This window comes from Pteronotus mesoamericanus, unplaced genomic scaffold (genome assembly GCF_021234165.1).
Source record: "Pteronotus mesoamericanus isolate MK-2021 breed Mesoamerican mustached bat unplaced genomic scaffold, CSHL_Meso_final contig_29, whole genome shotgun sequence".
Classification (NCBI taxonomy): domain Eukaryota; kingdom Metazoa; phylum Chordata; class Mammalia; order Chiroptera; family Mormoopidae; genus Pteronotus; species Pteronotus mesoamericanus.
The window spans coordinates 4879406-4906938 of NW_026555123.1; the positions used below are offsets into that span (position 1 = coordinate 4879406).

Sequence of the window (27533 nt, forward strand, 5' to 3'; positions counted from 1 at the left end):
GGGTCCTTAACTGCCTTCCTCCTTGACATTTGTAACAGTAACGTATGGGAACAGGAAATTCAAAGGAGGCTCTATCAGAAGAAAACTAAAAAGATTGCCCATTAGAAGGGCACACGTTTGATTGGGTGAGATTCCTGAAATGTCACAAACAAGACCCTTAGCACAAAAGGAAAAGGACTGCGGTCCCCGGGAGGCACGGGGCCAAACTGCTCCGCCGCCCCAGCACCGGCCCAATGCCACACGCTTAGTTAGGGCGCGTCCCTCAGTGCTGGGCAGGCAGCGCCCATTCCTGGGTCCCGGCCCTGCCCTGGGACAGTCGGCTGGCAAGTCCCTTCTCTGAGCTTCGATGTCCTTGTTTTCTAAGTCTGACGGAACCTCTGAGAGGACACCCGCAATCCGTGCCCGTGGCGCCCAGCATGGCAGCTGCGCACCGCGTGCCTGGGGAGCGTCTGAGGGGCGGCGGCTGAGGCGAAGGATCCGGGTTTTACATTTTAACTAACCCATCGTAAATGCGAATCCTCCGTGCGGCTAACGGCTGCCAGACTGACAGGACGGCTCTAGGACAGGGCCTCTCCGGACCCAGCCAGCCCTGACATTCTAGAACTCTCTAAATAACCCTCCCACAACCCCGCTCCGCACGCACGCACACACGCACGCCCGCCCAGGACCGGAACAGGAATTCACGGGACTGAAGTTAGCTGTCATCCTCAAAACAAACAGCAGGGGTCTCCATGCTCTCAGAAACTCCAGTGATGGACGCCGCCCTCGGCTTAGCCAGCAGCTGTCACTCAGGGGTCACAGGGCCCGGGAATCACGTCGCTGTCCAGAGCGCTCCCCTAAATGCGGACTATGGGGCTGCCTCCCCAAGGAGCAACGGTCAGCCATGCACAGGCCCCCCTCCCACCAGCAGTAGCCCAGCCAGTCCCCTAGGGGGGTCTCCCCCAGCCCTGGGCCCCAGGGTCCCCTCCACGCTTCCTCAGAGATTCCCACACTCGGTCTGGACAAAAAATCACAAAAAATGTAGATCAGGGTACAGTTGCCCACCACTACTTTCTGCAAATTAATTTCCAAGGCCTCTCCCCAGCCGCTGAGGAAGCGCAGGCGCTTCACGTCTGACCACCCTCCCACCCGAAGGACAGAAACGGTACCTGCAGAACAACATAAACGGACTGGGGGGGGCGCCATCCACGGTGCACGCAGACACTGAGGCCTAGAGCCCTGGCTTCCTGCTGCTTCACCCCCTGTGCACAGGTGACTCGTGGGCCAGCTGCCTCGCTGTGGGGAAATCATTTTTAGTGTCACTGTTGCACGCACGTCACCATTGCACAGACTCACTATTGCACACACTCACGATTGCCCACTCACTGCTGCCCAGACTCCCCACTGCACACACTCTCTATTGCGTGGCCTCACTATGGACAAACTCACCTTTACACAGATTTCACCATTGCACAGACTCACCTCTGGACTGTCACCAAGGCACCGACTCACCATCCCACTGACTACTGAAGCCCAGCCTCACCGGCGCCCTGGCTCACCGCGGCAGAGACTCACCGTGGCCCAGACTCACTGTTGCACAGACCGGCTATTGGAAAAGACTCACTGTTGCACAGACTCTCTAATGGCACAGACTCACCATTGGCGAGACTCACCCATGCCCAGACTCACCTTAGCACAGATTCACCGTGGCCCAGACTCACTGTTCGACAGACTCGCTATTGGCACAGACTCACCATTGCCCAGACTCAACGTTGCCCAGACTGACAGTTGCCCAGACTCAAATTTGCACACACTCACCGTTGCCCAGACTCACTGTTGCACAGACCGGCTATTGGCAAAGACTCACTGTTGCACAGACTCTCTAATGGCACAGACTCACTGTTGCCCAGACTCACTGTTGCACAGACCGGCTATTGGCAAAGACTCACTGTAGCACAGACTCTCTATTGGCACAGACTCACCATTGCCACTCTCACTGTAGTAGACACTCTCTATTGGCACAGACTCACTCTTGCCCAGACTCGTCTTTCCACAGACTCACCGTTGCCCAGATTCACCTTGGCACAGACTCACTGTAGCACAGACTCTCTATAGGCACAGACTCACCGTTGCCCAGACACACCGTTGCCCAGACACACTGTTGAACAGACTCACTGTCGCACAGACTCAACTTTGCACAGATCAACCGTCGCACAGACACACTTTGCACAGACACACCATTGCACAGACTCACCGTTGCCCAGAATCACTGTTGCACAGACTCTCTATTGGCACAGACTCAGTTGCCCAGACTCAGTTTTGCAGACTCGCTATTGGCACAGACTCACCGTAGCCCAGATTTAATGTTGCACAGACTCTCTATTGGCAAAGACTCACCGTTGCAGAGCCTCACCGTTGCCCAGACTCACCGTTGCACAGTCTCACCGTTGCACAGTCTCACCGTTGGCCAGACTCATTGTTGCACACACTCACTATTGGAACAGACTCACTGGTCCACAGACTTTCTTATGGCACAGACTCAAGGTCGCACAGACTCTCTATTGGCACAGATTCACCATTGCACAACCTCACCGTTACACAGATTCACCTTTGCCCAGACTCCCTGTTGCCCAGACTCACTTTTGCACAGACTCTCTATTGCACAGACTCACCGTTTCCCTGACTCACTATAGCACAGACCCACCATTGCACAGATTCACTGTTGCCCAGACTCACCGTTGCACAGACTCACCGTTACTCAGACTTACCGTTGCCAAGACAAACTGTAGCACAGACTCGCTATTGGCACAGACTCAATGTTGCCCAGACTCACCGTTCCACAGACTCACCATTGCCCAGACTCACCTTTGACCAGACTCACCATTGCACAGACTCACCGTTGCCCAGACTCACCGTTGCACAGACTAACCATTGCCCAGACTCTCCGTTGTCCAGACTTATGGTTGCCAAGACTCACTGTAGCACAGACTCGCTAATGGCACAGACTCACTGTTGCACAGTCTTCTATTGGCACAGACTCACTGTTGCCCAGACCCACCGTTGTCCAGACTGACCGTACCCAGACTCCCTGTTGCCCAGACTCACTGTTGCACAGACTCTCTGTTGCACGGACTCATTATTGTACAGACCCACCGTTGCAAAGACTCACTGTTGCCCAGACTCACCATTGCACAACCTCTATTGCACACACTGTTGCCCAGACTCACCTGACCCTCCCATGCCCAGACCCACCCAGACCCACCATTGCACAGACTCACCGTTGCACAGGCTGACTGTTGCCCAGACTCACTATTGGCACAGACACGCTATTGGCACAGACTCTCTATTGCAAAAGACTCACTGTTGTCCATACTGACCGTTGCCCAGACTCACTGTTGCCCAGACTCATCGTTGTCCAGACTCATTGTTGCACAGATTGTCTATTGGCACAGACTCACCATTGCACAGGCTCAACGTTGGCCAGACTCACCATTGCCCAGACTCACCGTTGCCCAGACTCACCGTTGCCCAGACTTACGGTTGCCAAGACTCACTGTAGCACAGACTCGCTATTGGCATAGACTCACGGTTGCACGGACTGTCTATTGCCACAGACTCACCGTTGCCCAGACCCACCATTGTCCAGACTGACCTTTACCCAGACTCACTGTTGCACAGACACTCTATTGGCATAGACTCACCGTTGCCCAGACTCATCTTTGCACAGACTCACCGTTGCCAAAACTCACTGTTTCACAGATTTGCTATTAGCACAGATGCACCGTTGCATAGACTCACTGTTGCACAGACTCACTGTTGCCCAGATTCACCTTTGCACAGACTCACCGTTGCCCAAACTCACTGTTGCACAGACTCACTATTGGCACAGACGCACCGTTGCATAGACTCACTGTAGCCAGACTCACTATTGCACAGACTCTGTATTGGCACATACTCACCATTGCCCAGACCCACCATTGCACAGACTCACTGTTGCACAGGCCGACCGTTGCACAGACTCACTGTAGCCCAGACTCACCGTTGCCCAGACTCACTATTGGCACAGACACGCTATTGGCACAGACTCTCTATTGCAAAAGACTCCCTGTTGTCCATACTGACCATTGCCCAGACTCACTGTTGCCCAGACTCACTGTTGCACAGACTCTCTATCGGCACAGACTCACCGTTGCACAGGCTCACCGTTGGCCAGACTCATATTTGCACAGACTCACCTTTGCCCAGACATACGGTTGCCAACTCACTGTAGCACAGACTCGCTATTGGCATAGACTCACTGTTGCACAGACTCTCTATTGGCATAGATTCACTGTTGCCCAGACACACTGTAGCACAGACTCACCATTGCCCAGACTCCCCTTTGCACAGACTCACCGTTGCCCAAACTCACTGTTGCACAGACACACTATTGGCACAGACCCACCGTTGCACAGACTCAACTTTGCATAGGCCAACCGTTGCACAGACTCACTGTAGCCAGACTCACTATTGCACAGACTCTATATTGGCACATACTCACTGTTGCCCAGACTCACCATTGCACAGACTCACTGTTCCACAGACTCGCTATTGGCACAGACTCACCATTGCCCAGACTCACCATTGCCCAGACTCACCGTTGCCCAGACTCACTGTTGCACAGACTGGCTATTGGCACAGACTCAATGTTGCACAGACTCTCTAGTAGCACAGACTGACTGTTGCACAGACTCTCTATTGGCACAGACTCTATGTTGCCCAGACTCACCGTTGCCTAGACTCACCATTGCCCAGATCACCATTACCCAGACTCACTGTTGAACAGACTCTCGATTGGCACAGATTCACTATTGCCCATACTCACCTTTGCACAGACTCACCGTTGCCCAGACGAACCGTTGTCCAGACCCACCGTTGCACACACTCACCGTTGCAGAGACTCACCGTTGCCCAGATTCACCTTTGCACAGGCTCTCCGTTCCACAGGCCGACTGTTGCCCAGACTCACTATGGCACAGACTAACTATTGGCACAGACTCTCTATTGGCACAGACTCACCGTTGCCCAGACTCAGTGTTGCACAGACTCTCTATTGGCAGAGACTCACTGTTGCACAGACTCCCTATTGGCACAGACTCACCGTTGCCCAGACTCACGTTGTCCAGACTCACTGTTGCACAGACTCTCTATTGGCACAGACTCACCATTGGCCACACTCACTGTTGCACAGACTCGCTATTGGACAGACTCACTGTTGCACAGACTCTCTATTGGCACAGATTCACAGTTGCCCAGCTTAACCGTTGCACAGATTCACCGTTGCCCAGATCACCGTTGCACAGACTCATTGTCGCCCAGACTCAACTTTGCACAGACCGACCGTCGCACAGACACACCTTTGCTCAGATACACCATTGCACGGACTCACCATTGCCCAGAATCACTGTTGCACAGACTCTGTATTGGCAACGACTCACTGTTGCCCAGACTCAGTGGTGCACACACTCTCTATTGGCGCAGACTAACTGTTGCACAGACTCACCATAGCCCAGAATCACTGTTGCACAGACTCTATTGGCACAAACTCACTGTATCACAGACTCCCCGTTACCCAGGCTCACTGTTGCACAGACTCTCTATTGGCACAGCCTCACCGTTACCCAGACTCACCGTTGCCCATACTCACTGTTCCACAGTGACTCACCACTACACAGATTCACTGTTTCCCAGACTCACCTTTGCACAGACTCAACGTTGCCCAGACCCACCGTTGTCCAGACCCACCGTTGCACAGAATCACCGTTGCCCAGACTCAACTTTGCACAGACTCACCCCTGCACAGGCCGACCGTTGCACAGACTCACTCTATCCCAGACTCACCATTGCCCAGACTCACCTTTGCACAGACTTTCCATTGCACAGACTCACCTTTGCACAGACTCACCGTTGCCCAGCCTCACCGTTGCCCAGACTCACCGTTGCCTAGACTCACCGTTGTCCAGACTTATGGTTGCCAAGACTCACTGTAGCACAGACTCGCTATTGGCATAGACTCACTGTTGCACAGACTCTCTATTGGCACAGACTCACCGTTGCCTAGTCCCACCATTGTCCAGACTGACCGTACCCAGACTCACTGTTGCTCAACTCTCTGTTCACAGAGGCTCACCGTTGCCCCGACTCACTGTTGCACAGACTCTCTTTTGGCACACACTCACTGTTGCCCATATTCACCGTTGCCCAGAATCATCATTGCATAGACTCTCTATTGGCACAGACTCACTATTGCACCGACTCACCGTTGCCCAGACTCACAGTAGCACAGACTCTCTATTGGCACAGACTCACTCTTGCCCAGACTTGTCTTTCCACAGACTCACCGTTGCCCAGATTCACCTTGGCACAGACTCACCGTCGCACAGACTCTCTATTGCATAGACTCACTGTAGCACAGATTCTCTATAGGCACAACTCACCGTTGCCCAGACTCACCGTTGCCCAGACTCACCGTTGCCCAGACACACCATTGAACAGACTCACTGTCACACAGACTCAACTTTGCACAGACCGACCGACGCACAGACAAACTTTGCACAAAAACACCGTTGCACAGACACACCGTTGCCCAGAATCACTGTTGCCCAGACTCTCTATTGGCACAGAGTCACCGTTGCAAAGACTGGCCATTGCCCACTCACTATTGCCAAGATCACCTTTGCACAGACTCACCGTTGCACAGTCTCACCATGACCAGACTCATTGTTGCACACACTCACTATTGGAACAGACTTACTGATCCACAGACTCTCTTATGGCACAGACTCAATGTTGTACAGACTCTCTATTGGCACAGATTCACCGTTGCCCAGACTCCCTGTTGCCCAGACTCACTTTTGCACAGACTCTCTATTGCACAGACTCACCGTTTCCCTGACTCACTATAGCACAGACCCACCGTTGCACAGACTCAGTATTGGCACAGACTCGCTATTGGCACATACTCACTGTTGCCCATACTCACCGTTGCCCAGACTCACCGTTGCCCAGACTCAGTGTTGCACAGACTCTCTATTGGCAGGGACCCATTGTTGCACAGAGTCTCTATTTGCATAAATTCACCGTTGCCCAGACTCACTGTTGCCGAGACTCTCTATTGGCATAAACTCATCGTTGACCAGACTCACCTTTGTACAAACTCACCGTTGCCCAAACTCACTGTTGCACAGACCCGCTATTGGCACAGACTCACTGTTGCACAGATTAACCGTTGCTGAGACTCACCTATGCAGAGATTCACCGTTACCCAGACCCACCGTTGCCCAGACCAACCGTTGCCCAGACTCACTGTAGCACAGACTCTCTATTGGCACAGACTCACCGTTGCCCAGACTCACTGTAGCAGACACTCTCTATTGGCACAAACTCACTCTTGCCCAGACTCGTCTTTCCACAGACTGACCGTTGCCCAGATTCACCTTTGCACAGACTCACTGTCGCACAGACTCAATTTTGCAAGACTGACCGTCGCACAGACACACCTTTGCACAGACACACCTTTGCACAGACTCACCGTTGCCCAGACCCACCATTGCACAGACTCACCGTTGCCCAGAATCTCTGTTGCACAGACTCGCTATTGGCACAGACTCACTGTTGCCAATACTCACCATTGCCCAGACTCACCGTTGCCCAGACTCAGTGTTGCACAGACTCTCTATTGGCAGAGACTCACTGTTGCACAGACTCTCTATCGGCACAGACTCACTGTTGCACAGACTCCTTGTTACCCAGACTCACTGTTGCACAGACTCTCTTGCACAGACTCACCGTTTCCCTGACTCACTATAGCACAGACCCACCATTACACAGACTCACTGTTGGCCAGACTCACCGTTGCACAGACTCTCTATTGGCACAGACACCACTGCACAGCCTCACCGTTGCCCAGACTCACCGTTGCACAGACTCACTGTTGCCCAGACTCACCGTGGCCCAGACTCACCGTTGCACGGACTCACCGTGCCCAGACTCACCGTTACTCAGACTTACTGTTGCCAAGACAAACTGTAGCACAGACTCGCTATTGGCACAGACTCACTGTTGCACAGACTCACTATTCGCATAGACTCACCGTTGCCCACACTCACTGTAGCACAGACTCTCTATTGACACAGCTTCACCGTTGCCCAGACTCACTGTTGCACAAACTCGGTATTGGCACAGACCCACCGTTGCCAGACTCACTGTTGCCCAGACTCACCTTTGCACAGACTCTCTATTGGCACAGACTCACCGTTGCCCAGACCCACCATTGCACAGACTCACCGTTGCCCAGGTTCACCGTTGCACAGACTAACCGTTGCCCAGTCTAACCGTTGTCCAGACTTATGGTTGCCAAGACTCACTGTAGCACAGACTCGCGAATGGCATAGACTCACCGTTGCCCAGACTCACTGTAGCACAGACTCACGATTGCCCAGACTCAACTTTGCACAGACTCACCGTTGCCCAGACCCACCGTTGCACGGACTCACTGTAGCCCCGACTAACTCCTGGATAGACTCTGCACTTCCACATACTCACCGTTACAGACTCACTGTTATCAGACCCATCGTTGCCCAGACCCACCATTGCACAGACTCACCATTGCCCAGACTCACCTTTGCACAGACTCACTGTGCACTGGCCAACCGTTGCACTGACTCCCTCTTGCCCAGATCACTGTTGCACAGACTCGCTATTGGCACAGACTCACTGTTGCACAGACTCTCTTTTGGCACACACTCACTGTTGCCCATATTCACCGTTGCCCAGAATCATCGTTGCATAGACTCTCTATTGGCACAGACTCACTATTGCACCGACTCACCGTTGCCCAGACTCACAGTAGCACAGACTCTCTATTGGCACAGACTCACTGTTGCCCAGACTCACTGTAGCAGACAGTCTCTATTGGCACAGACTCACTCTTGCCCAGACTCGTCTTTCCACAGACTCACCGTTGCCCAGATTCACCTTGGCACAGACTCACCGTCGCAGAGACTCTCTTTTGCATAGACTCACTGTACCACAGTCTCTCTATTGGCACAGACCCACCGTTGCCCTGACTCACCTTTGCACACACTCAAAGATGCCCAGACACACCGTTGAACAGACTCACTGTCGCACAGATTCAACTTTGCACTGACCGACCGTCGCACAGACACACCTTGGCACAGACATACTGTTGCACAGACTCACCGTTGCCCAGACCCACCATTGCACAGACTCACCGTTGCCCAGAATCTCTGTTGCACAGACTCTCTGTTGCACAGACTCTCTATTGGCACAGACTCAGTTTCCCAGACTCAGTTTTGCAGACTCGCTATTGGCACAGACTCACTGTTGCCCAGACTCACCGTTGCCCACACTCACCGTTTACCAGACTCACCGTTGCCCAGAATCTCTGTTGCACAGACTCTCTGTTGCACAGACTCTCTATTGGCACAGACTCAGTTTCCCAGACTCAGTTTTGCAGACTCGCTATTGGCACAGACTCACTGTTGCCCAGACTCACCGTTGCCCACACTCACCGTTTACCAGACTCACCGTTGCCCAGACTCACATTTGCACAGACTCCCTGTCGCCCAGACTCACCTTTGCACAGACTCCCCGTTGCACAGACTCACCGTTGCCCAGACTCACCGTTGCCGAGACTTACTGTTGCCAAGAATCACAGTAGCACAGACTCGCTAATGACACAGACTCACTGTTGCACAGACTCTCTATTGGCACAGACTCACCGTTGCCCAGACTCACCGTTGCACAGACTCATCATTGCATAGACTCTCTATTGGCAGAGACTCACCATTGCACCGACTCACCGTTGCCCAAACTCACTGTTGCACAGACTCTCTATTCGAACAGACTCACTGTTTACCAGACTCACTGTTGCACAGACTCACCGTTGCCACGACTCCCTATTGCACAGACTCACCGTTGTCCAAACTCACTGTTGCACAGACTCGCTATTGCCTAGACTCACTATTGCCCAGACTCACCTTTGCACAGACTCACCGTTGCCCAGACTCACCGTTGCAAAGTCTCACCATTGGCCAGACTAATTGTTGCACAGACTCGCTATTGGCACAGATTCACTGATCCACAGACTCTCTAATGGCACAGACTCCCCATAGCCCAGACTCACCTTTGCCCAGACTCCCCGTTGCCCAGACTCATCTTTGACCAGATCACCATTGCACAGACTTATGGTTGCCAAGACTCACTACAGCACAGACTCGCTCTTGGCACAGACTCACTGTTACACAGACTCTCTATTGTCACAAACTCACCGTTTCCCAGAACACCGTTGTTCAGACTGACCGTACCCAGACTCACTGTTCCACAGACTACCTATTGGCACAGACTCACTGTTGCACAGACTCTATTCGAACAGACTCACCGTTGACCAGACTCACTATTGATCAGACTCACCGTTGCCACGACTCCCTGTTGCACAGGTCTCTATGTGAATAGACTTACCACTGCCCAGACTCACCTTTGCACAGACTCACCGTTTCCCAAACTCACTGTTGCACAGACCTGCTATTGGCACAGACTCACTGTTGCCCAGACTCACTGTTGCATAAACTCGGTATTGGCACAGACCCAAAGTAGCACAGACTCACTGTTGCCCAGGCTCACTGTTGCACAGACTCTATTCGCATAGACTCGCCATTACACAGACTCACTGATGCACAGACTCACCATTGTCCAGACTCACATTTGCACAGACTCCACGTCACCCAGACTCACCTTTGCACAGACTCACTGTTGCACAGACTCTCTATTGGCACAGACTCACCGTTGCCCAGACCCACCGTTTCCAGACTGACTGTACCCAGACTCACTGTTGCACAGACTACGTATTGGCACAGACTCACTGTTGCACAAACTCACCCTTGCCCCGACTCACTGTTGCACAGACTGTCTATTGGCATAGACTCACCGCCCCCCCCCCCCCCCCCACCCCCCCCCCCCCCAACCCCCCAAAAAAAGTTGCCCAGACCCACCATTGCACAGACTCACTGTAGCCCTGACTCAGTGTTTCACAGGCTCTGTACTGGCACATACTCACCGTTACAGACTTACCGTTGCCCAGACTCACCGTTGCCCAGACCCGCCTTTGCACAGACTCACCGTTGCACGGACTCCCTGTTGCCCAAACTGACTGTTGCAGAGACTCTCTATTGCACGGACTCATTATTGTACAGACACTCCATTGCACAGGCTCTCTGTTGCCCAGGCTCACGGCACAGTCCGTTATCAGCACAGGCCCTGGGATCCGTCTGGGTTTGCGTCCCAGATGCACAAGTCACGAGCCGTTGTAAGCGAGTTCACCGCCCTAACCCTCCGTTTCCCCCGGCGTGAAGTGGACAGCTGAGAAACTGCAAGAGATGCTCCCAGTGCTGGGTTCTGCGCGTAAATGGGCAGCTATTCAAAGAGAGAAGTGCTCCCCTGCAGCTCAGCTCTGCGACAGCTCCCTCCCATCTTCACTCTTCACAGGCAGGGCGGCTCTGCAGGTGTTTCTTTTAACATCTGAGTAGAGCGGCCTCGTTCATTATTTTCTCAGCCTAACTGGAATTTTTTGCTTTGGCTGAAGACATCTCAACCGAGCCTTTGCTCGTAGTTAGGCGGGTTACAGTGCGCGCACGCACACATACACACTCGGCTCCCCTCACGCCGTGCCCCCGCCAAAGCCACGGCCCCGGCCCCGCCCCGGAGACGCCACTGCATCCCTTCCAGGCGTCCGCTAAGAAGATAAAGGGCCTCACTCTCCGCTTACCCTCTGGCTTCTTCCTGAGCGGTGAGTAAGTCTAACCAAGAGGTCTGATGGGCACAGCAAACACTCCCCAAGCTGCCAGGTGCCCCAGGGTCCCTGAACAATTAGCTCTATTTGCTACAACGTCAGATGTGGTTTTCAGCCTCTGAACGTTTACTCTTGTAAGATGTGGCGTGTCTATCGCAGGCGGCCAGCGAGCCGACGCCCCTGCCCCGCGGCCGTGCTTTCAGCTGGTGCGGCGCTGCCCGCGGCTCAGCGTCCGTGCACCCTGCCAACGCTGCCCCAGCTCTCGTGTGCCCATCACCTCCTCAGAGCCACCCAAGCCAAAGACAGGTGGGCTCCCTCACAGCCCTTCCACAAAGTGACTCGCCAAGTCCAAAGGAAAACGGAACGAACAAGCGAAAGGCACGAAAAGGAACTTTGAAGAGTCCTCACGCGACAGCCCGTGGAGCTGGCAGACTTCCTCCGCAGAGCTGGTGCGGGATGTCGACCGACTGGCCGTATTCACAACACCTCTCCGTAAATGGCAAAAAGAAATGACAAGGTCCCGCCTTTGCCAAAGGTACAGTTAACATAGACGATAGAGAGCCCACAAAGGGCTCTGTTTTTTTTAATGTCCTAAACATAGAGAGTAAGATACGAGCCCCAGTGTCCCCGGCCCGGTTAATTATCAGCTTGCCAATTGAAGGACTTGTGAAGGTAGATAAATCTATGTCTTCTATCGTTTCGTAAAGGATGTGTCTCACAAAGTAAATGAAACAGGGGCCTCAGGGTGTCGTGGCAAAGGCGAGGCCGAATCAAGCCTCAGGCAGCAGAGGCGGGTTCCACGTGCCGCCCCGTGAACACTGCAGAGGCCTGTCGCCCCGGCAACCGTCTGGGGCCTCTGGGTGCTGAAGGGGAGGGCAGGGGGGTGGGTTCCCGAGAAATGAGCCTCAAGCAGCCCCAGCGCAGCCAGGGTCTGACACCCACAGGGGACCCCCTCGACGCCACCCCCTGCCGGTCTCCACTTTCCCCGGGGCGGCACCTGGCGCCGACCGCGGGGCGGGGGTGACCCGGTTGACTGGCTGAGCGCCCACCGTGTGCCAGGCAACCTGTCTCATCAGCAGCGCTGCCCTGACTGCAGTTTTCTCATCGCCCGGAAACCAGGCGAGACCTGCCCGGGATCCCCCAAACCAAGCCCTTGCGAGTCAGAACCCTGCTTTCCAGCAGTCTCTGGATAGCCCGCCAGCGAGGCACGGCACCTGGGGCCCAATGCAGCAGGTGCCAGGCAAGCGGCGGCTGTCAAACGGCGAGGCTGGGGCGGGCGGGCGGGCGGTGCAGCCTGGTCCTCACAGCCCTGCCTCCCCACGGACGCGGCACCGCCCGCCGCCCGCCCAGGGCTCCGGGCTCTGTGTAGACCCGGAGCTCCCTCTGGGCGCACCTCCCAGATTCAGCCCCTGGTCCACGCTTCACACGCATCTTACATGGAATGGTTCTGCCAGGTCCTGGAAACCGAACTGGAGAGGTAGGTTTGTCTAGGAGCCAGGCCGTGGGGAACAAAGGCTCAGGCTGCCAGCGCAGACTCAGGGAGCAGAGGGGAGCGGGCAACGGGCATGGAGCTCAGGCTGCCGCCTCTCTCCCGGTACCCCTTCTGCCGCTGGGTCTGTTCTCCTTAGTGGAAGCCCAGCGACGTGACCGTGGCCGTGGCACTGTCCCACAGCTTTTGGGGGGCTGCTCAGCGTGCGTCTGGGCTCCTTTCTCGCTTTCGTTCCTCTCTGCGCTCCAGCGGGGACAGCTCCCATCTTTGAGCCCCCACTTCGCAGCCGAGCCCATCAGGCCCTCGCCTCTCGCCATGGATTTCATTTCCAGCCCTTCCGGGCGGCCCTTGCTCCCAGGCCGCACCTCCGCTGAGAGCCTTCCTGCGGCCGGGCATGTGGCCCCTTTTCGACCGGAGACTAACACGCCTCGATCGCAGCCGGTGACGTTCTCTTTCTGGCAGTTCTGGCATGCGAGTCACACCGGAGCCGGGGCTGTGATGGCTCCATCTCTTGACGGGCGGTCTGTTCCCGGCATTTCCGTGTGTCTCATAGTTTGCAGGACGGCAGCGACTGAGGACAATAGGCTCCTGTCCGAGCAGGTGAACGACCCCTCTTTTCACGGCCCTCCGCTGTAAGGGATGGAGCCGGGGCGGCCAGGCGGCAGCCTGGGCTTGCCGTGGTTCCCCTTGGTGCGCCCTGAATCCCTCTGGCACTGCCTTGCGCTTGCCGCTGGGGTTGGGGCCCCAGAGAGTTCTCCCTGATGCCCCGTCCCTCTTCTGCCCGGGGCTGGGCCGCGAGCAGGAACCTCAAAGCGAGTCTCCCCCCTCGCTCCGCCCACCCTGGCAGCGCACCGTTCTGTGTGCTCCTGGGACCTGCTGTCCCGCGGGCGGGGCTGTGGACTTTGCCATGGTCCTCGTCCAGTCCAGCCCAGCCCAGCGGGCCTCGGTCTTGGGTGCGGGTTGTCCCAGTGATCCTGTCCATCCCGTGTGGCAGGGAGCCTCCTCCTGCCTCCTGCTGCCCCGTAGAAATACAGGGCCGGGCCCCTGCTCCCTCCTCACCCGGCCACAGCGCCTTCCTGCGGGCCGGGGGGCAGGGGTGGGTACTTGCTGCCCCTCCCCCAGCAGCTCCTGCGGAACAGGGGGCAAAGCCCCCCCCCCTCAGAGGCCTGGCCCCTCCTGCAGTACGGCTGCCCTTTGCCCCAGCTTCGGAGGGGGGCTTCCTCACATCGCCCACCTAGCCTGCGCTTCTGGCGGGGGGGGGGGGGCCCAGGGAGAAGCCAGCAGGCCTCTCCTGTGCCTGCGCCCACGCCCGCAGCTCCAGCCCCGCGTTCCCTCCTGAGCCCAGGCTCAGCCCTTCTCGGTCAAATGCACCTGCGAGTGGCTCCCGGGTGGCCAGCACCGCCCTCGCCTGCTTCGCTCGGTCCGCATGGCCGTCGCCCCAGAGGCGCCCGTCTGCCCCTAGATCTCAGCCAACGCGGCTGGCCTGCAGCTTCATCTCTGAGGCGTTCAAGAAAAGCAATGGCTTTATCGATCGCCCATGTTTTTCTTTGCTGCAAATGCAGAATTAACACTCTCTCCAGCCGTGCACACCCTGAGCAGAGAGCAGAAGTCTGCAGCCGGGGCCCCGCCAGGGTCAAGCCCTGCGGGTCAAAGCAGGGGTCGCGAAAGCAACAGCAAGATCGCTTCTGACGTTGACAGATGCGGAGGTGCCTCAAAAAGCTACACGCAAGTCTGCCAAAGACCCCGAGATTCCGCTCCTAGGTGCAGGGCCAGAAAGTGGGGTTTAGACAGGTCCTCCACCTCCATGCACGTTGGGCCTGCTCACAACAGCCAGCAGGAGACCACCCCAGGGTCCCCCAGCCACGGAGGAGCGGTAAACAGGACGTGGTGCGCACCGGCGGTGAGTCATGGGTTAGCCGTCCCGAGGCACGATGTTCTAGTACGTGCCGCATCCGCCCCAACCCTGATGGCAGTTGAGGAAGCGAAATAAGCCAGGCAAAGGGACAAACACTGCGTGATTTCCCTCCTATGGAATGGCCAGAACAGGCAGCTCTACAGCGAAGGAGGCGGGTGGGAGGCGGCTGGGGCCAGAGGAGCAGGGTGGGGGCGGGCGGGGGAGGGGGGAGGGGTCGCTGCTTGGTGAGGCCGAGAGTTGCTGCCTCAGGCGCCGGAGGAGTCCAGAAAGCAGGCAGCCGTGAGGGTTGCACAGCCGTGACTGTGATTAATGTCACTGAATTGTACACTTTAAATGGTTAAAATGGCAAATTTTATGTGACACATATTATAGCACAATCTTTTAAAATTAGTGCTCAAAGTTAGGAATATATCAAAAACCATCCAACTGTACCTTTTCAATGGTGAGCTGAATGGCAGGTAAAGTGCATCTCCCTGGTGCGGTTAGAAAAGAAGAGAACGAGGGGGCGGCCCCCGTGGCCACCGCGCCCACAGCCCAGGGCGGCGGCGACCAGCTTGCGGGCCATGGGCAGCCTGCGGCGGGGGCGGGGGCCCAGAGTGTCCCGGCGGCCTCGTTCCCTGGAGGGGCCGCCGCAGAGAGGCCTCTGGCCCCAGACCACATCTATGAGACCGAAGCACAACCGGAAAGACTTGGTGGGAACCTTGTAAGTGTCTCTTCTTGTGACGAAATTGACCCTAAAGTTCGAAAAGTCAGAGGAGATGCAGCAACGCCTCTTCCGCCCACCGCTCTCCAGGGGGGACCTGCTCCTACACGTCTGCCCCACAGGAGGAGGGGCGCGGCGGCGGGAGAGGCGGGGAGCCCCTGCCAAGTGCCCCTGCCAAGTGCCCCTGCCAAGTGCCCCCGGCCCCTCCCGGCCCCTCCCGGCCCCTCTCACTGCAAACGCGTCATCGCAGAGTAAACTCACCTAAACCTTCCCGCCCGCACCCGGCCCCACAGCGCCAGCTCCCTCAGGCGTTTCGAATACTTCTGTCCCTTAACGCATGTTCGTTATAAAGACGTTCTCGCCTATAATCGTGACCCAGGGATAACACTTGTTGACATTTGGTATTAAAAGGTGTTCTAGTGTGTCACTGTCTGTGGGTTTACACGTGTATTTGTGTGTGTGTGTCACTGGCTTGAACACTGAGAATATCGTGGCACCTGTTCCTTTACGGAGCCGGAGCTGTTGTCTCAGAAAAGTGGAGCCGGAGGCACAGGCTCAGGTGCTACTATTGTAACAAGCTGGTCTCCCCAGAAGCAGGAGAGAAAGGAGGGGGGACAGGGAAAGACCAGTGAGGCTCTGGAGCTGGGAGGGCCCCGGCCAAGGAGCGCAGGCGCCTCTCGAAGCTGGGGGGGGGGGGCGGCGAGGGAGGGGCCCCCGCCCAGCCCCCCCGCCCCCGCCCCCCAGCGAGCACAGCCCTGCTGACACCCACACTTCCGCCCAGTGGGGCCCGCACCAGACCTCCGGACTCCAGGCCGGACAACAGTGAATTCGGCTGGTTTGAAGTCGCCGCGTCTGCGGCAGCGCGTCACAGCAGCGGGGGAAATCGCCTGGCTCTCCATCTGGGGACATGCAGACTGTTTTCAGCTTCTCATTATGAACAATAACGTGAGGGGACTCTCTACAGCTCAGCTCGTATGCATCGCCCCCATTTCTTAAAAATCGTGGACCCGACTTGCCAGGTCAAAGGTCAGGCAAAACCCACGAGCGGTCTGCACGCTTTGCCCCCCGGGGAGCTGGCGTCAGCGCGGATGCCGGCAGCCCGTGCGAGGCCCCAGCGACAGAGGGTGCGCGTTCCGTTCCTCCGCTGTTGGCCGCCCGACAGGCCGCGACAGGGCCCGGTGCGTCCCACGGCTTTCTCGTGGCCGAGAACTTGCGCTGGGTGCGCGCCTAGGAGCCCCCACAGCGAGCGCTCCGAAGAGCGCTCCCCGCCCCCCACCCCAGAACAAGTTCAAAGATGATGCCTCGAAACAGTGTCTGGTATAGACATGAATTCTCAGCTTTTTCACCTACACTCATGTTTGAAAGTGGAAAAGCTGCCCAAAGAAGAGCAACGCCCACCTCGATGTTCTCCACTTATCACAGCCCACGGCTCCGCCCCTGCCCTTCGAGGCGGGGGTGGTCTAACCCAAAGGAAAGGACCTCGCCCAGAAACCAGTGACCGCACGGCGCTCACGTCGTGTTCCAGTAACAGAACACGGGCGCCCCCAGCCGCACGGCGCAGACGCGGGCGCCGGCACCCTCCGCGCTCCTGCGCGGTGAACCGCCGTCGGCGCCCGGCCCCCGACTGCCTTCGCAGTGGCCGCCGGACGCCCTGCGGGCCCGGCCGGGGCTCCTGCGCCTCACGGCCGGCCGCCTCCTCCTCGTCCCTGGAGGTGAGCCGCGTCCGCCCGCGCGTCTCGGTTTCACTGGTGGGCAAGCAGGGTGCTCTATGTTCGTTTAGCATTGGGTAGGAAGGAAAAAGAAATCGCAAGTTAGCGTCCAACAGTTCTCCTTTGTTCTCTTTTTGAACTCTTTTAATTGTTGTTCTAGGAGTTGTCCCAGTTTTTCTCCTTTTGCCCTCCCTCTGCCCTCCTCTGTCCAGCCCCCCCACCCCTGCTCCCTCAGTCCACCCCCGCCCTGGTGTCCATGTCCATGTGTCGCTCATACGTGTTCTTTGTCCCCTTCTTTCCGCCATTGTCCCCCTTCTCCCTCCCCTCTGGTCACTGCCAGTCTGTCCCATGTTTCTGTGCCTGTGGTTCTAGCTTGTTTGTTAGTTTAATTTGTTTATGAGATTCCTCTTATAAGTGAGATCGTATGGTGTTTGTCTTTCGTGCCTGGCTTAGTTCACTCAGCATAATGCTCTCCAGTTCCATCCGTGCTGTCACGAAAGGTAGGAGCTCCTTCTTTCTTTTCGCTGTGTAGTGTTCCATTGTGTAAATGGACCACAGTTTTTGGATCCACGCCTTTGCCAATGGGCACTGAGGCTCTTTCCAGCACTTGGCTATTGTAAATAGTGCTGTTATGAGCATAGGGGTGCACAGGTTCTTTTCAATTGATGTTTGGGATTCTTAGGGCATATTCCCAGCAGGGGAATCGCTGGGTCAAAAGGCAGTTCCATTGTGAGTGTTCTGAGGACATTCCATACTGTTTTCCACAGTGGCTGCGCCAGTCTGCATTCCCACCAACAGTGCACTACGGTTCCCTTTTCTCCACAGCCTCTCCAGCACTTGTTGTTTATTGATTTGTTAACGATGGCCATTCTGACTGTTGTAAGGCAGTATCCCATTGTGGCTTTAATTTGCATCTCTCTGCTGGCTAGTGACGTTGAGCATCTTTTCATACATCTGTGGGCCCTCTGTATGTCCTCCTTGGAGAGGTGCCTATTCGGGTCCTTTGCCCATTTTTCAATTGGATTATTTGTCTTCTCATTATTGAGTCAGATTAGTTCTTTATATATTTTGGAGATAGGAATACATTTAACCAAGGAGGTAGAAGACCTGTACTCAGAAAACTATAGGACACTGAAGAAGAAAATTAAGGAAGATGCAAATAAATGGAAGCACATACAGTGTTGACGGATTAGAAGAATCAGCATCATTAAAATGCCAGTGCCACCCAAAGCTGTCTACAGACTCAACACAGTTCCTATTACAACACTAATGGCATATCTCAAAGATCTAAAACAAATATTCCAAAAACTTAAATGGGACTGAAAAAGACCCGGAACAGCCTCAGCAACCTTGAGAAAGAAGAGCGAAGTAGGAGGGTCACAATACCTGATATCAAACTGTTCTACAAGGCCACTGTAATGAAAACAGCCTGGTCCTGGCATAAGAAGAGACACACAGGTCAGTGGAACAGAACAGAGAGCCCAGAAATAAACCCATGTCTCTACCGTCAATCACTATCTGACAAAGGGAGTATGACAATGGAGTGAAAATAGCCTCTTCAATAAATGGTGTTGGGAGAACGGGACTGGTACATGCCACAAAAAATCAAACTAGACCACCAACTTACACCATACACCAGAAAAAAAAATGGGTAAAAGATTTATATATGTTTAAATTTAAATTTAACACCAAAAAAGTCCTAGAGGAAAACATAGGCAGTAAAATTTCAGATATTCCATATAGCAATATATTTGCTGATCTGTCTCATGGGGCAAGGGAAATAAAGGAAAAAAATAAACAAACAGGACCACGTCAAATGAAGAAAGCTTCTGTGCAGCTAAAGAAAATGTGAGCGAAAAAAGGGAACTGACTGTATGGGAGAACATATTTGCTAATTTCCAATAGTTTTTAATGTCACCTTTTGTCTCTGCTAAAAAAAAAAAAGCATGTTGACTGATTAAGATGAAAATGTACCCTCTGTGTCTACACAAAAAATATGAAGCATTGACTGTATCTGGCAGGTCTCACAAATCCAGGGCAGACCTGTAAGGCAAACCCTGTAAGTGAAAAAACTGACACCCCCATTAAACGGGGGAGGTGTCGATTACCTGTTAACTGGGTCTCCCACTCATGGAAATACAACTGAACAGTCGTCGCTCTCAGATAAATCCTTACGTGTTTGGTTTTAGAACGTATCTGCAAATGTCGCTTTCCCCTGGGGTTCGTGAGAAAGTAATAATATCAGTGTAGGACAATCCAATGCATATATACAGATGCCAACATGTCATAAAACTTACAGTTAAGCACAGCAGCCTTCTAAGTGTTTTTATATACAATGACTCACTTAATCTTCTGAAGTATCAACGTTACCGGCCCATTTTACACAAGAAGAAACTAAGGCACAGGCAAAGTCATCAGCTAGTAAGTCGCAGGGCTAGGATTCGAGCCTGGGGCTTGAATCCCGAACCGCACACCATGCTATCATGCAGCTCCTAGTGTGGCCAGAGCTGGGCTGCTTAAAGTGAGGTCACAAGCCTCTCAAGGCCAGGGACAGGCATCCAGGCGTCCGTGACCCTCCCAAACTATATGCAAGTATTTACGTGCATGTGCGGGTCTATATTCAAGAAACCAATATTTCAAAAATTACATAGGTAAAGAGACACTGCTTGAGGAAAACAGTGATTCACAATGGAAAGAGTGAGGTTCTTAGGTGACGTGGAGCTGGGTGAGCACGCTGCTGTGTTCGCTCTTTGCTGCCCCGTCAAAACTCCACGTTCCGGCCTGTGCGCGGGAATCAGAACCCCCACCCTGCCGCCTGCCCGCACGGTAGTAGGCGTCAGAGCCAGGGCCTGGGACAAGCCAGTGGCTGGGGAATCCTAGGTGCTTTCAGGATTACCATTCCTGTCGTTGTTTTCTTTGATTTTAATAAACCTTACTGAACTATCATGTCAAGTCATCATCACACCATGGAATATGGTGAGGTTTTCAAGGCCAGTAGCGCGGGGTCCAGCCCGAGACAGAGGCAACCCAGCCCGCCGCAGGGCACGAACGGACTGGAAACTGGGTCAGGGTACTGGAATTCCTCCCACTCCGCCTCCGCTGGGTGACGCTGGGGAAGTCACCAACCCTTCATGGCAGTTGTGAGCATTTAGAAAAGGGATTCTGTTGTCTGATGCCTCCTACTCCCTGAGGCTGGAAAGAGATAAATACTATGTTACAAGTGCTATGAACTCATGGGGCAGAGAAGTAAGTGTTGCTTAAATCCCTGACTGCTGTCCCCCAGAGAATCTGCAATTTTACCATGGAAAATTAGAGAAGCTAGAAAAACACTTAACCTTGAACAATCAAAAGAATAACAGCAAGTCAAGTTGGGGCCTTTTAAAACATCACTTCGCTGACGGTTCTCTTTTTAAGGACTGGCTCCAAAGTGTCAAGTCTGGACCCCCAAGGCACTTACACGTGATGCGCCGTGAGGTTCATTGTAACACTTCTCTCTGGGCCCTGGCATGGTCCCCAGCCCTGCTGCCTGACCGCGAAACCTCCCGCAGCCCCGCCTAGGGAAGCGCAGAGCTTTCCGTCTCCTTCGGAAAGAAACAGAACGCCCGCCCCGAGAACAGGCCCCGCCACCCCGCACAGGGCACGCTCTTGGGCCCCTGAGTCCCTTCAGCGCCTCAGCTCGCCCCCTCGCGGCGCTCAGCTCTGCACAGTTACTTCCCAGGGAGAAGAGGGAATGAACACGTGCGCTGTCCAGGCCCTGCCATGATGTCGGCCTGGACTTCGAGGCACACGCCCAGGTCCACTTCATGAACTTGCTATTTGTCTTTCCCTACTGGGGAGGTTACTCGACATTGATTGTTTAGCCACAACATATACTTTCACGCCCCAACCCTTTTACTGAGCTCGTCGGCCTTGCCTCCCTGCTGCATGAATAACACCAAATCAGAGGAGAAGCGGCGGGCTTCGTGCCTCGGCAGAGCGCGCCGGCCCTCGTGGGGGAAGTCCCCAGCTCTCCAGCCCCACCGAGACCCCCCACGCCCAGGAGCCACCTCGCACACACACTTGATGGGTCAGGGCACCGAGGGGAACAGGCAGGACGGCGTGGCGACCACACCTCATGCAGCAGGACCCTGGAAACTACTGCAAACATCTCGGCAGCAGGGAGAAGGGACTGGGTCTCCCACGAGCCGCAGGGCCCAGTCAGAGCCCCGGATGTGCCCTACTGCCCGCCCCCAGGGCGCTTTCCAAATGTTGAGACCAAAGGTGCTTTACATCCACAGGTACATGTTTCACTAACGAGGGACTTCCCATCCTGGACAGTCCAGGCGAGCTCTCAGCACCCCGGCCTCTGAGTCCAAGGCTGGAAGAGAGTCCCCGTGCAACCAAGGAGCAGGCAGGTTCAGTCTGGGGACCGCAGCCTAGCCTGGAGGTCCTGCCAGGATGCTGCAAGCCGAGCCCAGCCCCCCACTCCAGCCACGTCGCTTGGATTCCACTACCCTGGCTTTGCCTCTGCACAAAGGACCAGGTCCACGCTGCCCCTGCTGGTAGTGCCGCACAGCGGGCGCAGTGCCACTGCGTCTGGGAGCCACGCCACAGCCGGGCTGCCGTGGGGGCGGGTGCGCTGCGGCCACCCGGGGTCTCGTCTACAGGCAGGTTCCCGAGCAGGTCCCTGGGGCGGGCCCGGGGACACTGCCCTTTAAGTAAGGACTCTGAGTGACTATTATGACACCAAAGTTAGAGAGCCCGCTCGCAAAGAAGCATGTCTACGTAGTTATCAGTTCTGCCCTAACAATTTCAGAAGAAGAAAGAGAAATCAATTTAGACATTAAAAAAATAACATAAATGCCTAATGGGAGAGGAATACTTGCGTGTAACAAAGCTTCCCCCCACCCCGGGACTGAGTCCGGAGCTCACCACGGGAGAGCGGCCACTGCCGCGGCCGCGTGCGGTGCGGGGTGGGTTAAGGGCGAGTGGCTGCCTGCCGTGGGGCCGAGGGGCCGAGGCCGCCGGCAGCACTGGCCGGCCTCCCTCCCCGGCCGGCGGCGCCCGGTCCTTCCACCCGCTGGCTCAGAGCGCAGCACGGCTGGGTGAGGGGGCCTTCGCCCCAGGTCACTCTTTTAGTTTTTCCAGAACCCAGTGTGGGCATCATAGGAAGAAAGGAAGTGGCCCCTCACACCAGAGGCTACATGGCGCTCATCAAAGGGCAGAAAATATGTGCTGGGGCTTTGGTCCAAGAGAACCGGGTGTTGACGGCCGCCCACTGCACCCTTCAAGTGCTTCTGGGTTCCTCTCACTCTCAAGGTGCTGGGCTGGGGGACGGGGGGCAGGCGGGGGGCGCGGGGGGCAGGCTCTGAGCAGGCTCCAGAGCTGAGAGCCAGCACCGGGGAGCGACGGAGGGGCAGCGGGCGCGCACTCGGTGCCACCGTCGGTGACCACGTGTCCACAGGCAAAGGCGGTCCTGCCGCGAACAGCTGAAATGCGTGGCCCTTTCTCATACTACTTTAAAATATACGTTCACCATAAGTAGCGCAATTATTAACCTTTGGAAAAGCAGGAAAGGTGAAAGGCAGCGCCCCTCATCTTATCGGCCCCGCCCGTCGCTGTTCATGTTTTACTCCACACAGCGGCAGGCTTGCGCGTGAGCCCCTCACGCAGTCCCGCAAACTGCGTCCCCCGCGATCACCAGTGACAGACAATAGCATAGCCTTAGCATCGCCCCACGATGCCACAGGTTACATTGAACCATCGGAAGTGACTGATATTTGTGTGACTTTTAAAAATAGCAATTTTCTATGGTTTGAACCAACGCTTTTCCTAATTGTGATTGGAAAGTCAGGCGATGCTTGTCACGCGGCCAAGCCGCGACTTTCTTGATAAACGCGTGTTGTCGCTAACAGTGCCTGCAGTTCCCTGTTCCCTTCAGCGTAAACTGTACAAATTAAAGAAGAGACTTAAAACTAGCTTCTCGCCGAGAGGACCCACAGAGATGCGCACTGTCTGGTCATGTCAAACGAGAATTTCCCACGTGGGAACTTCAGCACGGGGCGCGCTCGGAGTAAAGCTCGCCACTGGCCGGTCAGGGCGGCCAGCCTTTCAGCGCCGCGGGGCCACACCGGGGGGAGAAGAGTTGTCTTGGGCCCCGCATCAAACGCATTGCAACACGCAGTCACAAAAGAACCTCATCGTGTTTTAAGTGCATTTACGATGTTGGTTTGGGCCACATTCACAGCCCTCCTGGGCCGCGTGTGGCCCTCAGGCCGCGGATCGGACACTCCTCGGCCCTCCCGGGGCCACGTCAGCCGGCAGGTCAGGACAGGCTGCGCCCACCTCCGCAGACTGGCTGTCACCATGCCACCCCCCAGACCACGGGGCCCCGTTTGGTGGGCTTGCTTCTGTCCGTGCCTCTAGGCACTTGCCTATGTGTGTTCAGATCCCACTTTATTTTCCTGTAAAGCCAAGAGTCATGTCTTCAGTCCCACCTATTAGAAGTTCGACTCCTATGGACCCCTGTCATGATGGAAGATAAAACGGGGCTTTTTGTTCCCCAGAAGCGCAGAAAAGCAAACCTGCTGCTGCTTCTCTAGGTCTCGGATTCAGCCTCCCCCACTACGTGGGGAGGCCACAAATCCAAGCCAGCGGAGGGCTGGCAGCCAGCACCGCCCCCGGGCCCCCGCCGCCCAGCGGCCTCGCCTCGGCCAAGGCCCCGGGTTCCCTTCCCGCAGCCCCGGCCTTAGAAGGCCCCGGGCAAGTTGGAGCGATCTACGATAACTCGCTCCTCGGAGTGTTTGCGAAAAGTCACTAAAACAGCAAAAGAGAAAAGCCCCATCCATTCCCCGTCTTGCTGTGCTTGTATATAAATAAAAAGGCCCTTTGAAAGAACAGGTTTGAATGAATCCGGCTGACGCTCAAGTCCATTCATTCTCTCTTGTAAATGACATCTTGTCCTTGTTTCCTCCAGGAAGGGCAAACCTCAAGTTATCCTTGGGGCTCACTCTATAAAACATAAAGAGAAATAGGTCCAAATATTTTCCATTAAAAAGGCAATTTCCTATCCATGCTTTGATCCAGTTCCAGAGGGATCTTCAGCTCCTTCAGGTAAATATGGGTTTGTTGGGAGTTTTTTTCAGTAACTTTTAAAATAGCTAGTTAAGTAAAAAGTTAAAAAAACTTTTGAACTTTGGTTTGTCTCACCTGAAAATGATTCTTACACCCTTGGCCTCAAGCCAAGGGGGACTAGTGCCCGCTGGGGAGTGCGGCGCATGCCTGGAACCTGGAACCGCGGCTGCAGGGGAACCGCGGCTGCAGGGGAACCGCCACTGCCGCCCTCCTGCCCCCGCGCGGTTCGTTGACATCTGCTCAGCAAGGGAGGCCGCAGCCTCGCGGAGCCCCCAGGCGACTGAGGACCCGAGGGGCTCATCACAGGACCCAGGCTGACATGGGGGGGGGAGCAATTGGAGGAAGGGCTCGCGGGGGCGGGGCCTCCTGTGAGCTGGGGGCTGTCAGGAGGCGGCCTGACGCTGCCTGGGCATCTCAACGGATCTCACTTGTCTGGGAGGCAGGAGGAAGGGCGAGGCCGGCCTGGCCGGGTGCTCGGGGGGCTGGGGCGTGGTCCTGGCGCGCACAGGAGTCCGTCCACGGAGGCACCAGTAAGTGGGGCGACCCATCAGTGTTTCTCTCTCTCTCTGTCTAAATCGATTTTCTTTTTAATGCGTGGAGAAGGCCACCTCTGGGATCGGCGACAGCGGGCGCTCGGCCATCTCTGTGCTGCACGCAGTGAGCTCGCCGTCGCCTGCCCTGGCCCTTGGCCCCGGATGACCTGGGCTCTGCGCCCTTCCTGAGGGCCTCCTCTGAGGCAGGGAAGCCTGGCCAGCGGCGCGGGCTGAGGGCGCGCACCAGTCAGCTTTCCTCTTCCTCCGACAGTGAACAGGAACCCAGTTCCCGGTACCCAGTTCCCAGTTCCCATCCCCGGTCGCTGCCAAAGTCACTCACAGCCCTGGGCGGGGGGCGGGGGGGGGGAGGCGGGGAGAGCGGAGCGCCAGGGGTCAACAGCTCTAACCCTGCAGCATGTCCCTCCTCAGGCAGAGGGACAACTAAGAAGAGCGCAGGGAGCTCCCCTAGAGAAGGCTCTGGGGTCGGTAGAAGGGAGCAGAGGGCCTTCCCGCAGGAAGAACCCCACATTGGGGCTCCCTGGGAGGCGCAGAGAAAGGGGGGCTGTGGAGAGCAAGGAGTGCGGGGACTTGAGCAGGAGGGGCCCGGAACAGAGGGGGCCTGGCTGCACGCCCTGCAACGGAGTGGGGATTGGGGGGGGGGGCTGTTCCAAGCAGGGCAGCGCCTGCTGGGACTGTTTGCAGAGGTTTCCTGGCGGCTGCGCGGGGGGCAGAGCAGAGGGGGCGGGGCTGCAGGAGGGTCGTCCCAGGCCAGAGGGGACCACAGCCCCCCGGGAGAGCGCAGGGGTCCCCACCCCCAGCATCAGAGTGGGCCAGGCCCTAGAACGCTGCGTGCTTCTCACAACCCGACTTCCATCCGGTGCCCCCCACTTGCATACTGACCCCCCACTTACACCCCGACCCCCCACGCTTACACCCCGACCCCCCACGCTTACACCCCGACCCCCACGCTTACACCCCGACCCCCACGCTTACATCCCGACCTCCCACACACCCCGACCCCCCACGCTTACACCCTGGCCCCACACTATGCCACCCAGGGCCCGGGCACGGAGAGGAACCCCGCCCCTGCCCGGAGGGAGCCCCCCCCCCGCCCCGCTGGGCTGCCCCCCGAGCACGGCCCAGGCACCCGGGGACGCTTCGTCTGCTGCTCTGCTCCCTGCCGGGTGGAAGCCCCTCGGGAGAGGGGGTTTTGTCCTTTCCCGTCTGTGTCCGCACCACCTGGAAGAGAGCCTGGAACCTGGAAGGGCCTCGGTCACTCTCCCCTGAACGGCTCTGCGGCAGGGATGGGGTAGGGAGGGGGTTACGCCGGACAGCAGCAGGGTGCGCAAGGGCAGGAGAGAGGTTCTGGGCTCCAGTTTCAGGCCGGGAGTCAGTTCTCCTTCAGGTCCTCGCCGCTACAGGCGGGGGGTGAGTCCGGGAAGGAGTCGGGCCGCCCCGCCCCCGCCCCCACCGGGTGGCTGACCGCGACGCTGCTGGGGGAGCTCTGAGCGGGGTCAGGACCTCACTGCCGTCCACCCTCCTGGCTAAAGCTGGCGACCTCTCATTGCACGGCACGCCGCCACCAGAGAGCCTGACAGGTCTGCTCCTTACAAACCCGTGTCCAGGGCCCATTCGTTGAGGTCCAATGTCCCTCTGGGGGTCTCCTTCCTCCTGGCCCACCAAGCAGGTAGCAAGCGCGGAGGCTGTGAGACCGTGCGTGAGGGGGGGGAGGGGCGGGAGAAGCTGCCCGGGTCCTTGAGGTCCGTCGCGTGGCAAGGCTTCCATCGGTGGCGGTCTTCCTTCTAAAGGTTAGCAGGGCGCGGGCTGGAGCGCAGCAGCCGGGGGGAGGGGCACTGCGGGAGCCCAGTGGCAGGACGTGGGGCCCTGTGCGACGCAGCCGGACAGAGGGCGCAGCTGCTCTGTCCTGGGTCCCCCGAAGGTCCCCAATACCAGGACCCTCTGCTGCTCACACTGGGCTTGAGGTGAGGAGAGAGCACCAGACTTGTCTCCCCGTAGTGTCCACGCAGGCGCGAGCGCACGGCCCAGGGCCGGCCTTGACTTTTGGAAAGAGGCGGAGCAAGGTGCGTGGGGCCGCTTTGCACCTGCCCAGGGCCGGTCTCCAGCCCCGCCCCTCACAGACCTGAGACCACCTGCAGGCGGTGACTGCGCTGGCCCCGCGGCCTCAGCCACAGGGCTGCCAGGGACCGCCCGGGCAGCTCCGCCACCGCCGGGCCGGCCGGCCAC

General features: G+C 56.6%; 1 protein-coding gene across 1 annotated transcript in view; it reads left to right on the plus strand.

Moving 5' to 3' along the window:
- The first annotated feature begins 15682 nt into the window (after positions 1-15682).
- GZMA (granzyme A) overlaps positions 15683-27533 on the plus strand; it is a 28160-nt gene continuing 16309 nt past the window's right edge. Inside the window, exons 1-2 of the mRNA XM_054575366.1 lie at positions 15683-15934; positions 17466-17646. Coding sequence (XP_054431341.1) covers positions 15683-15934; positions 17466-17646 — 433 coding nt within the window. The remainder of the gene's footprint in view (positions 15935-17465; positions 17647-27533) is intronic.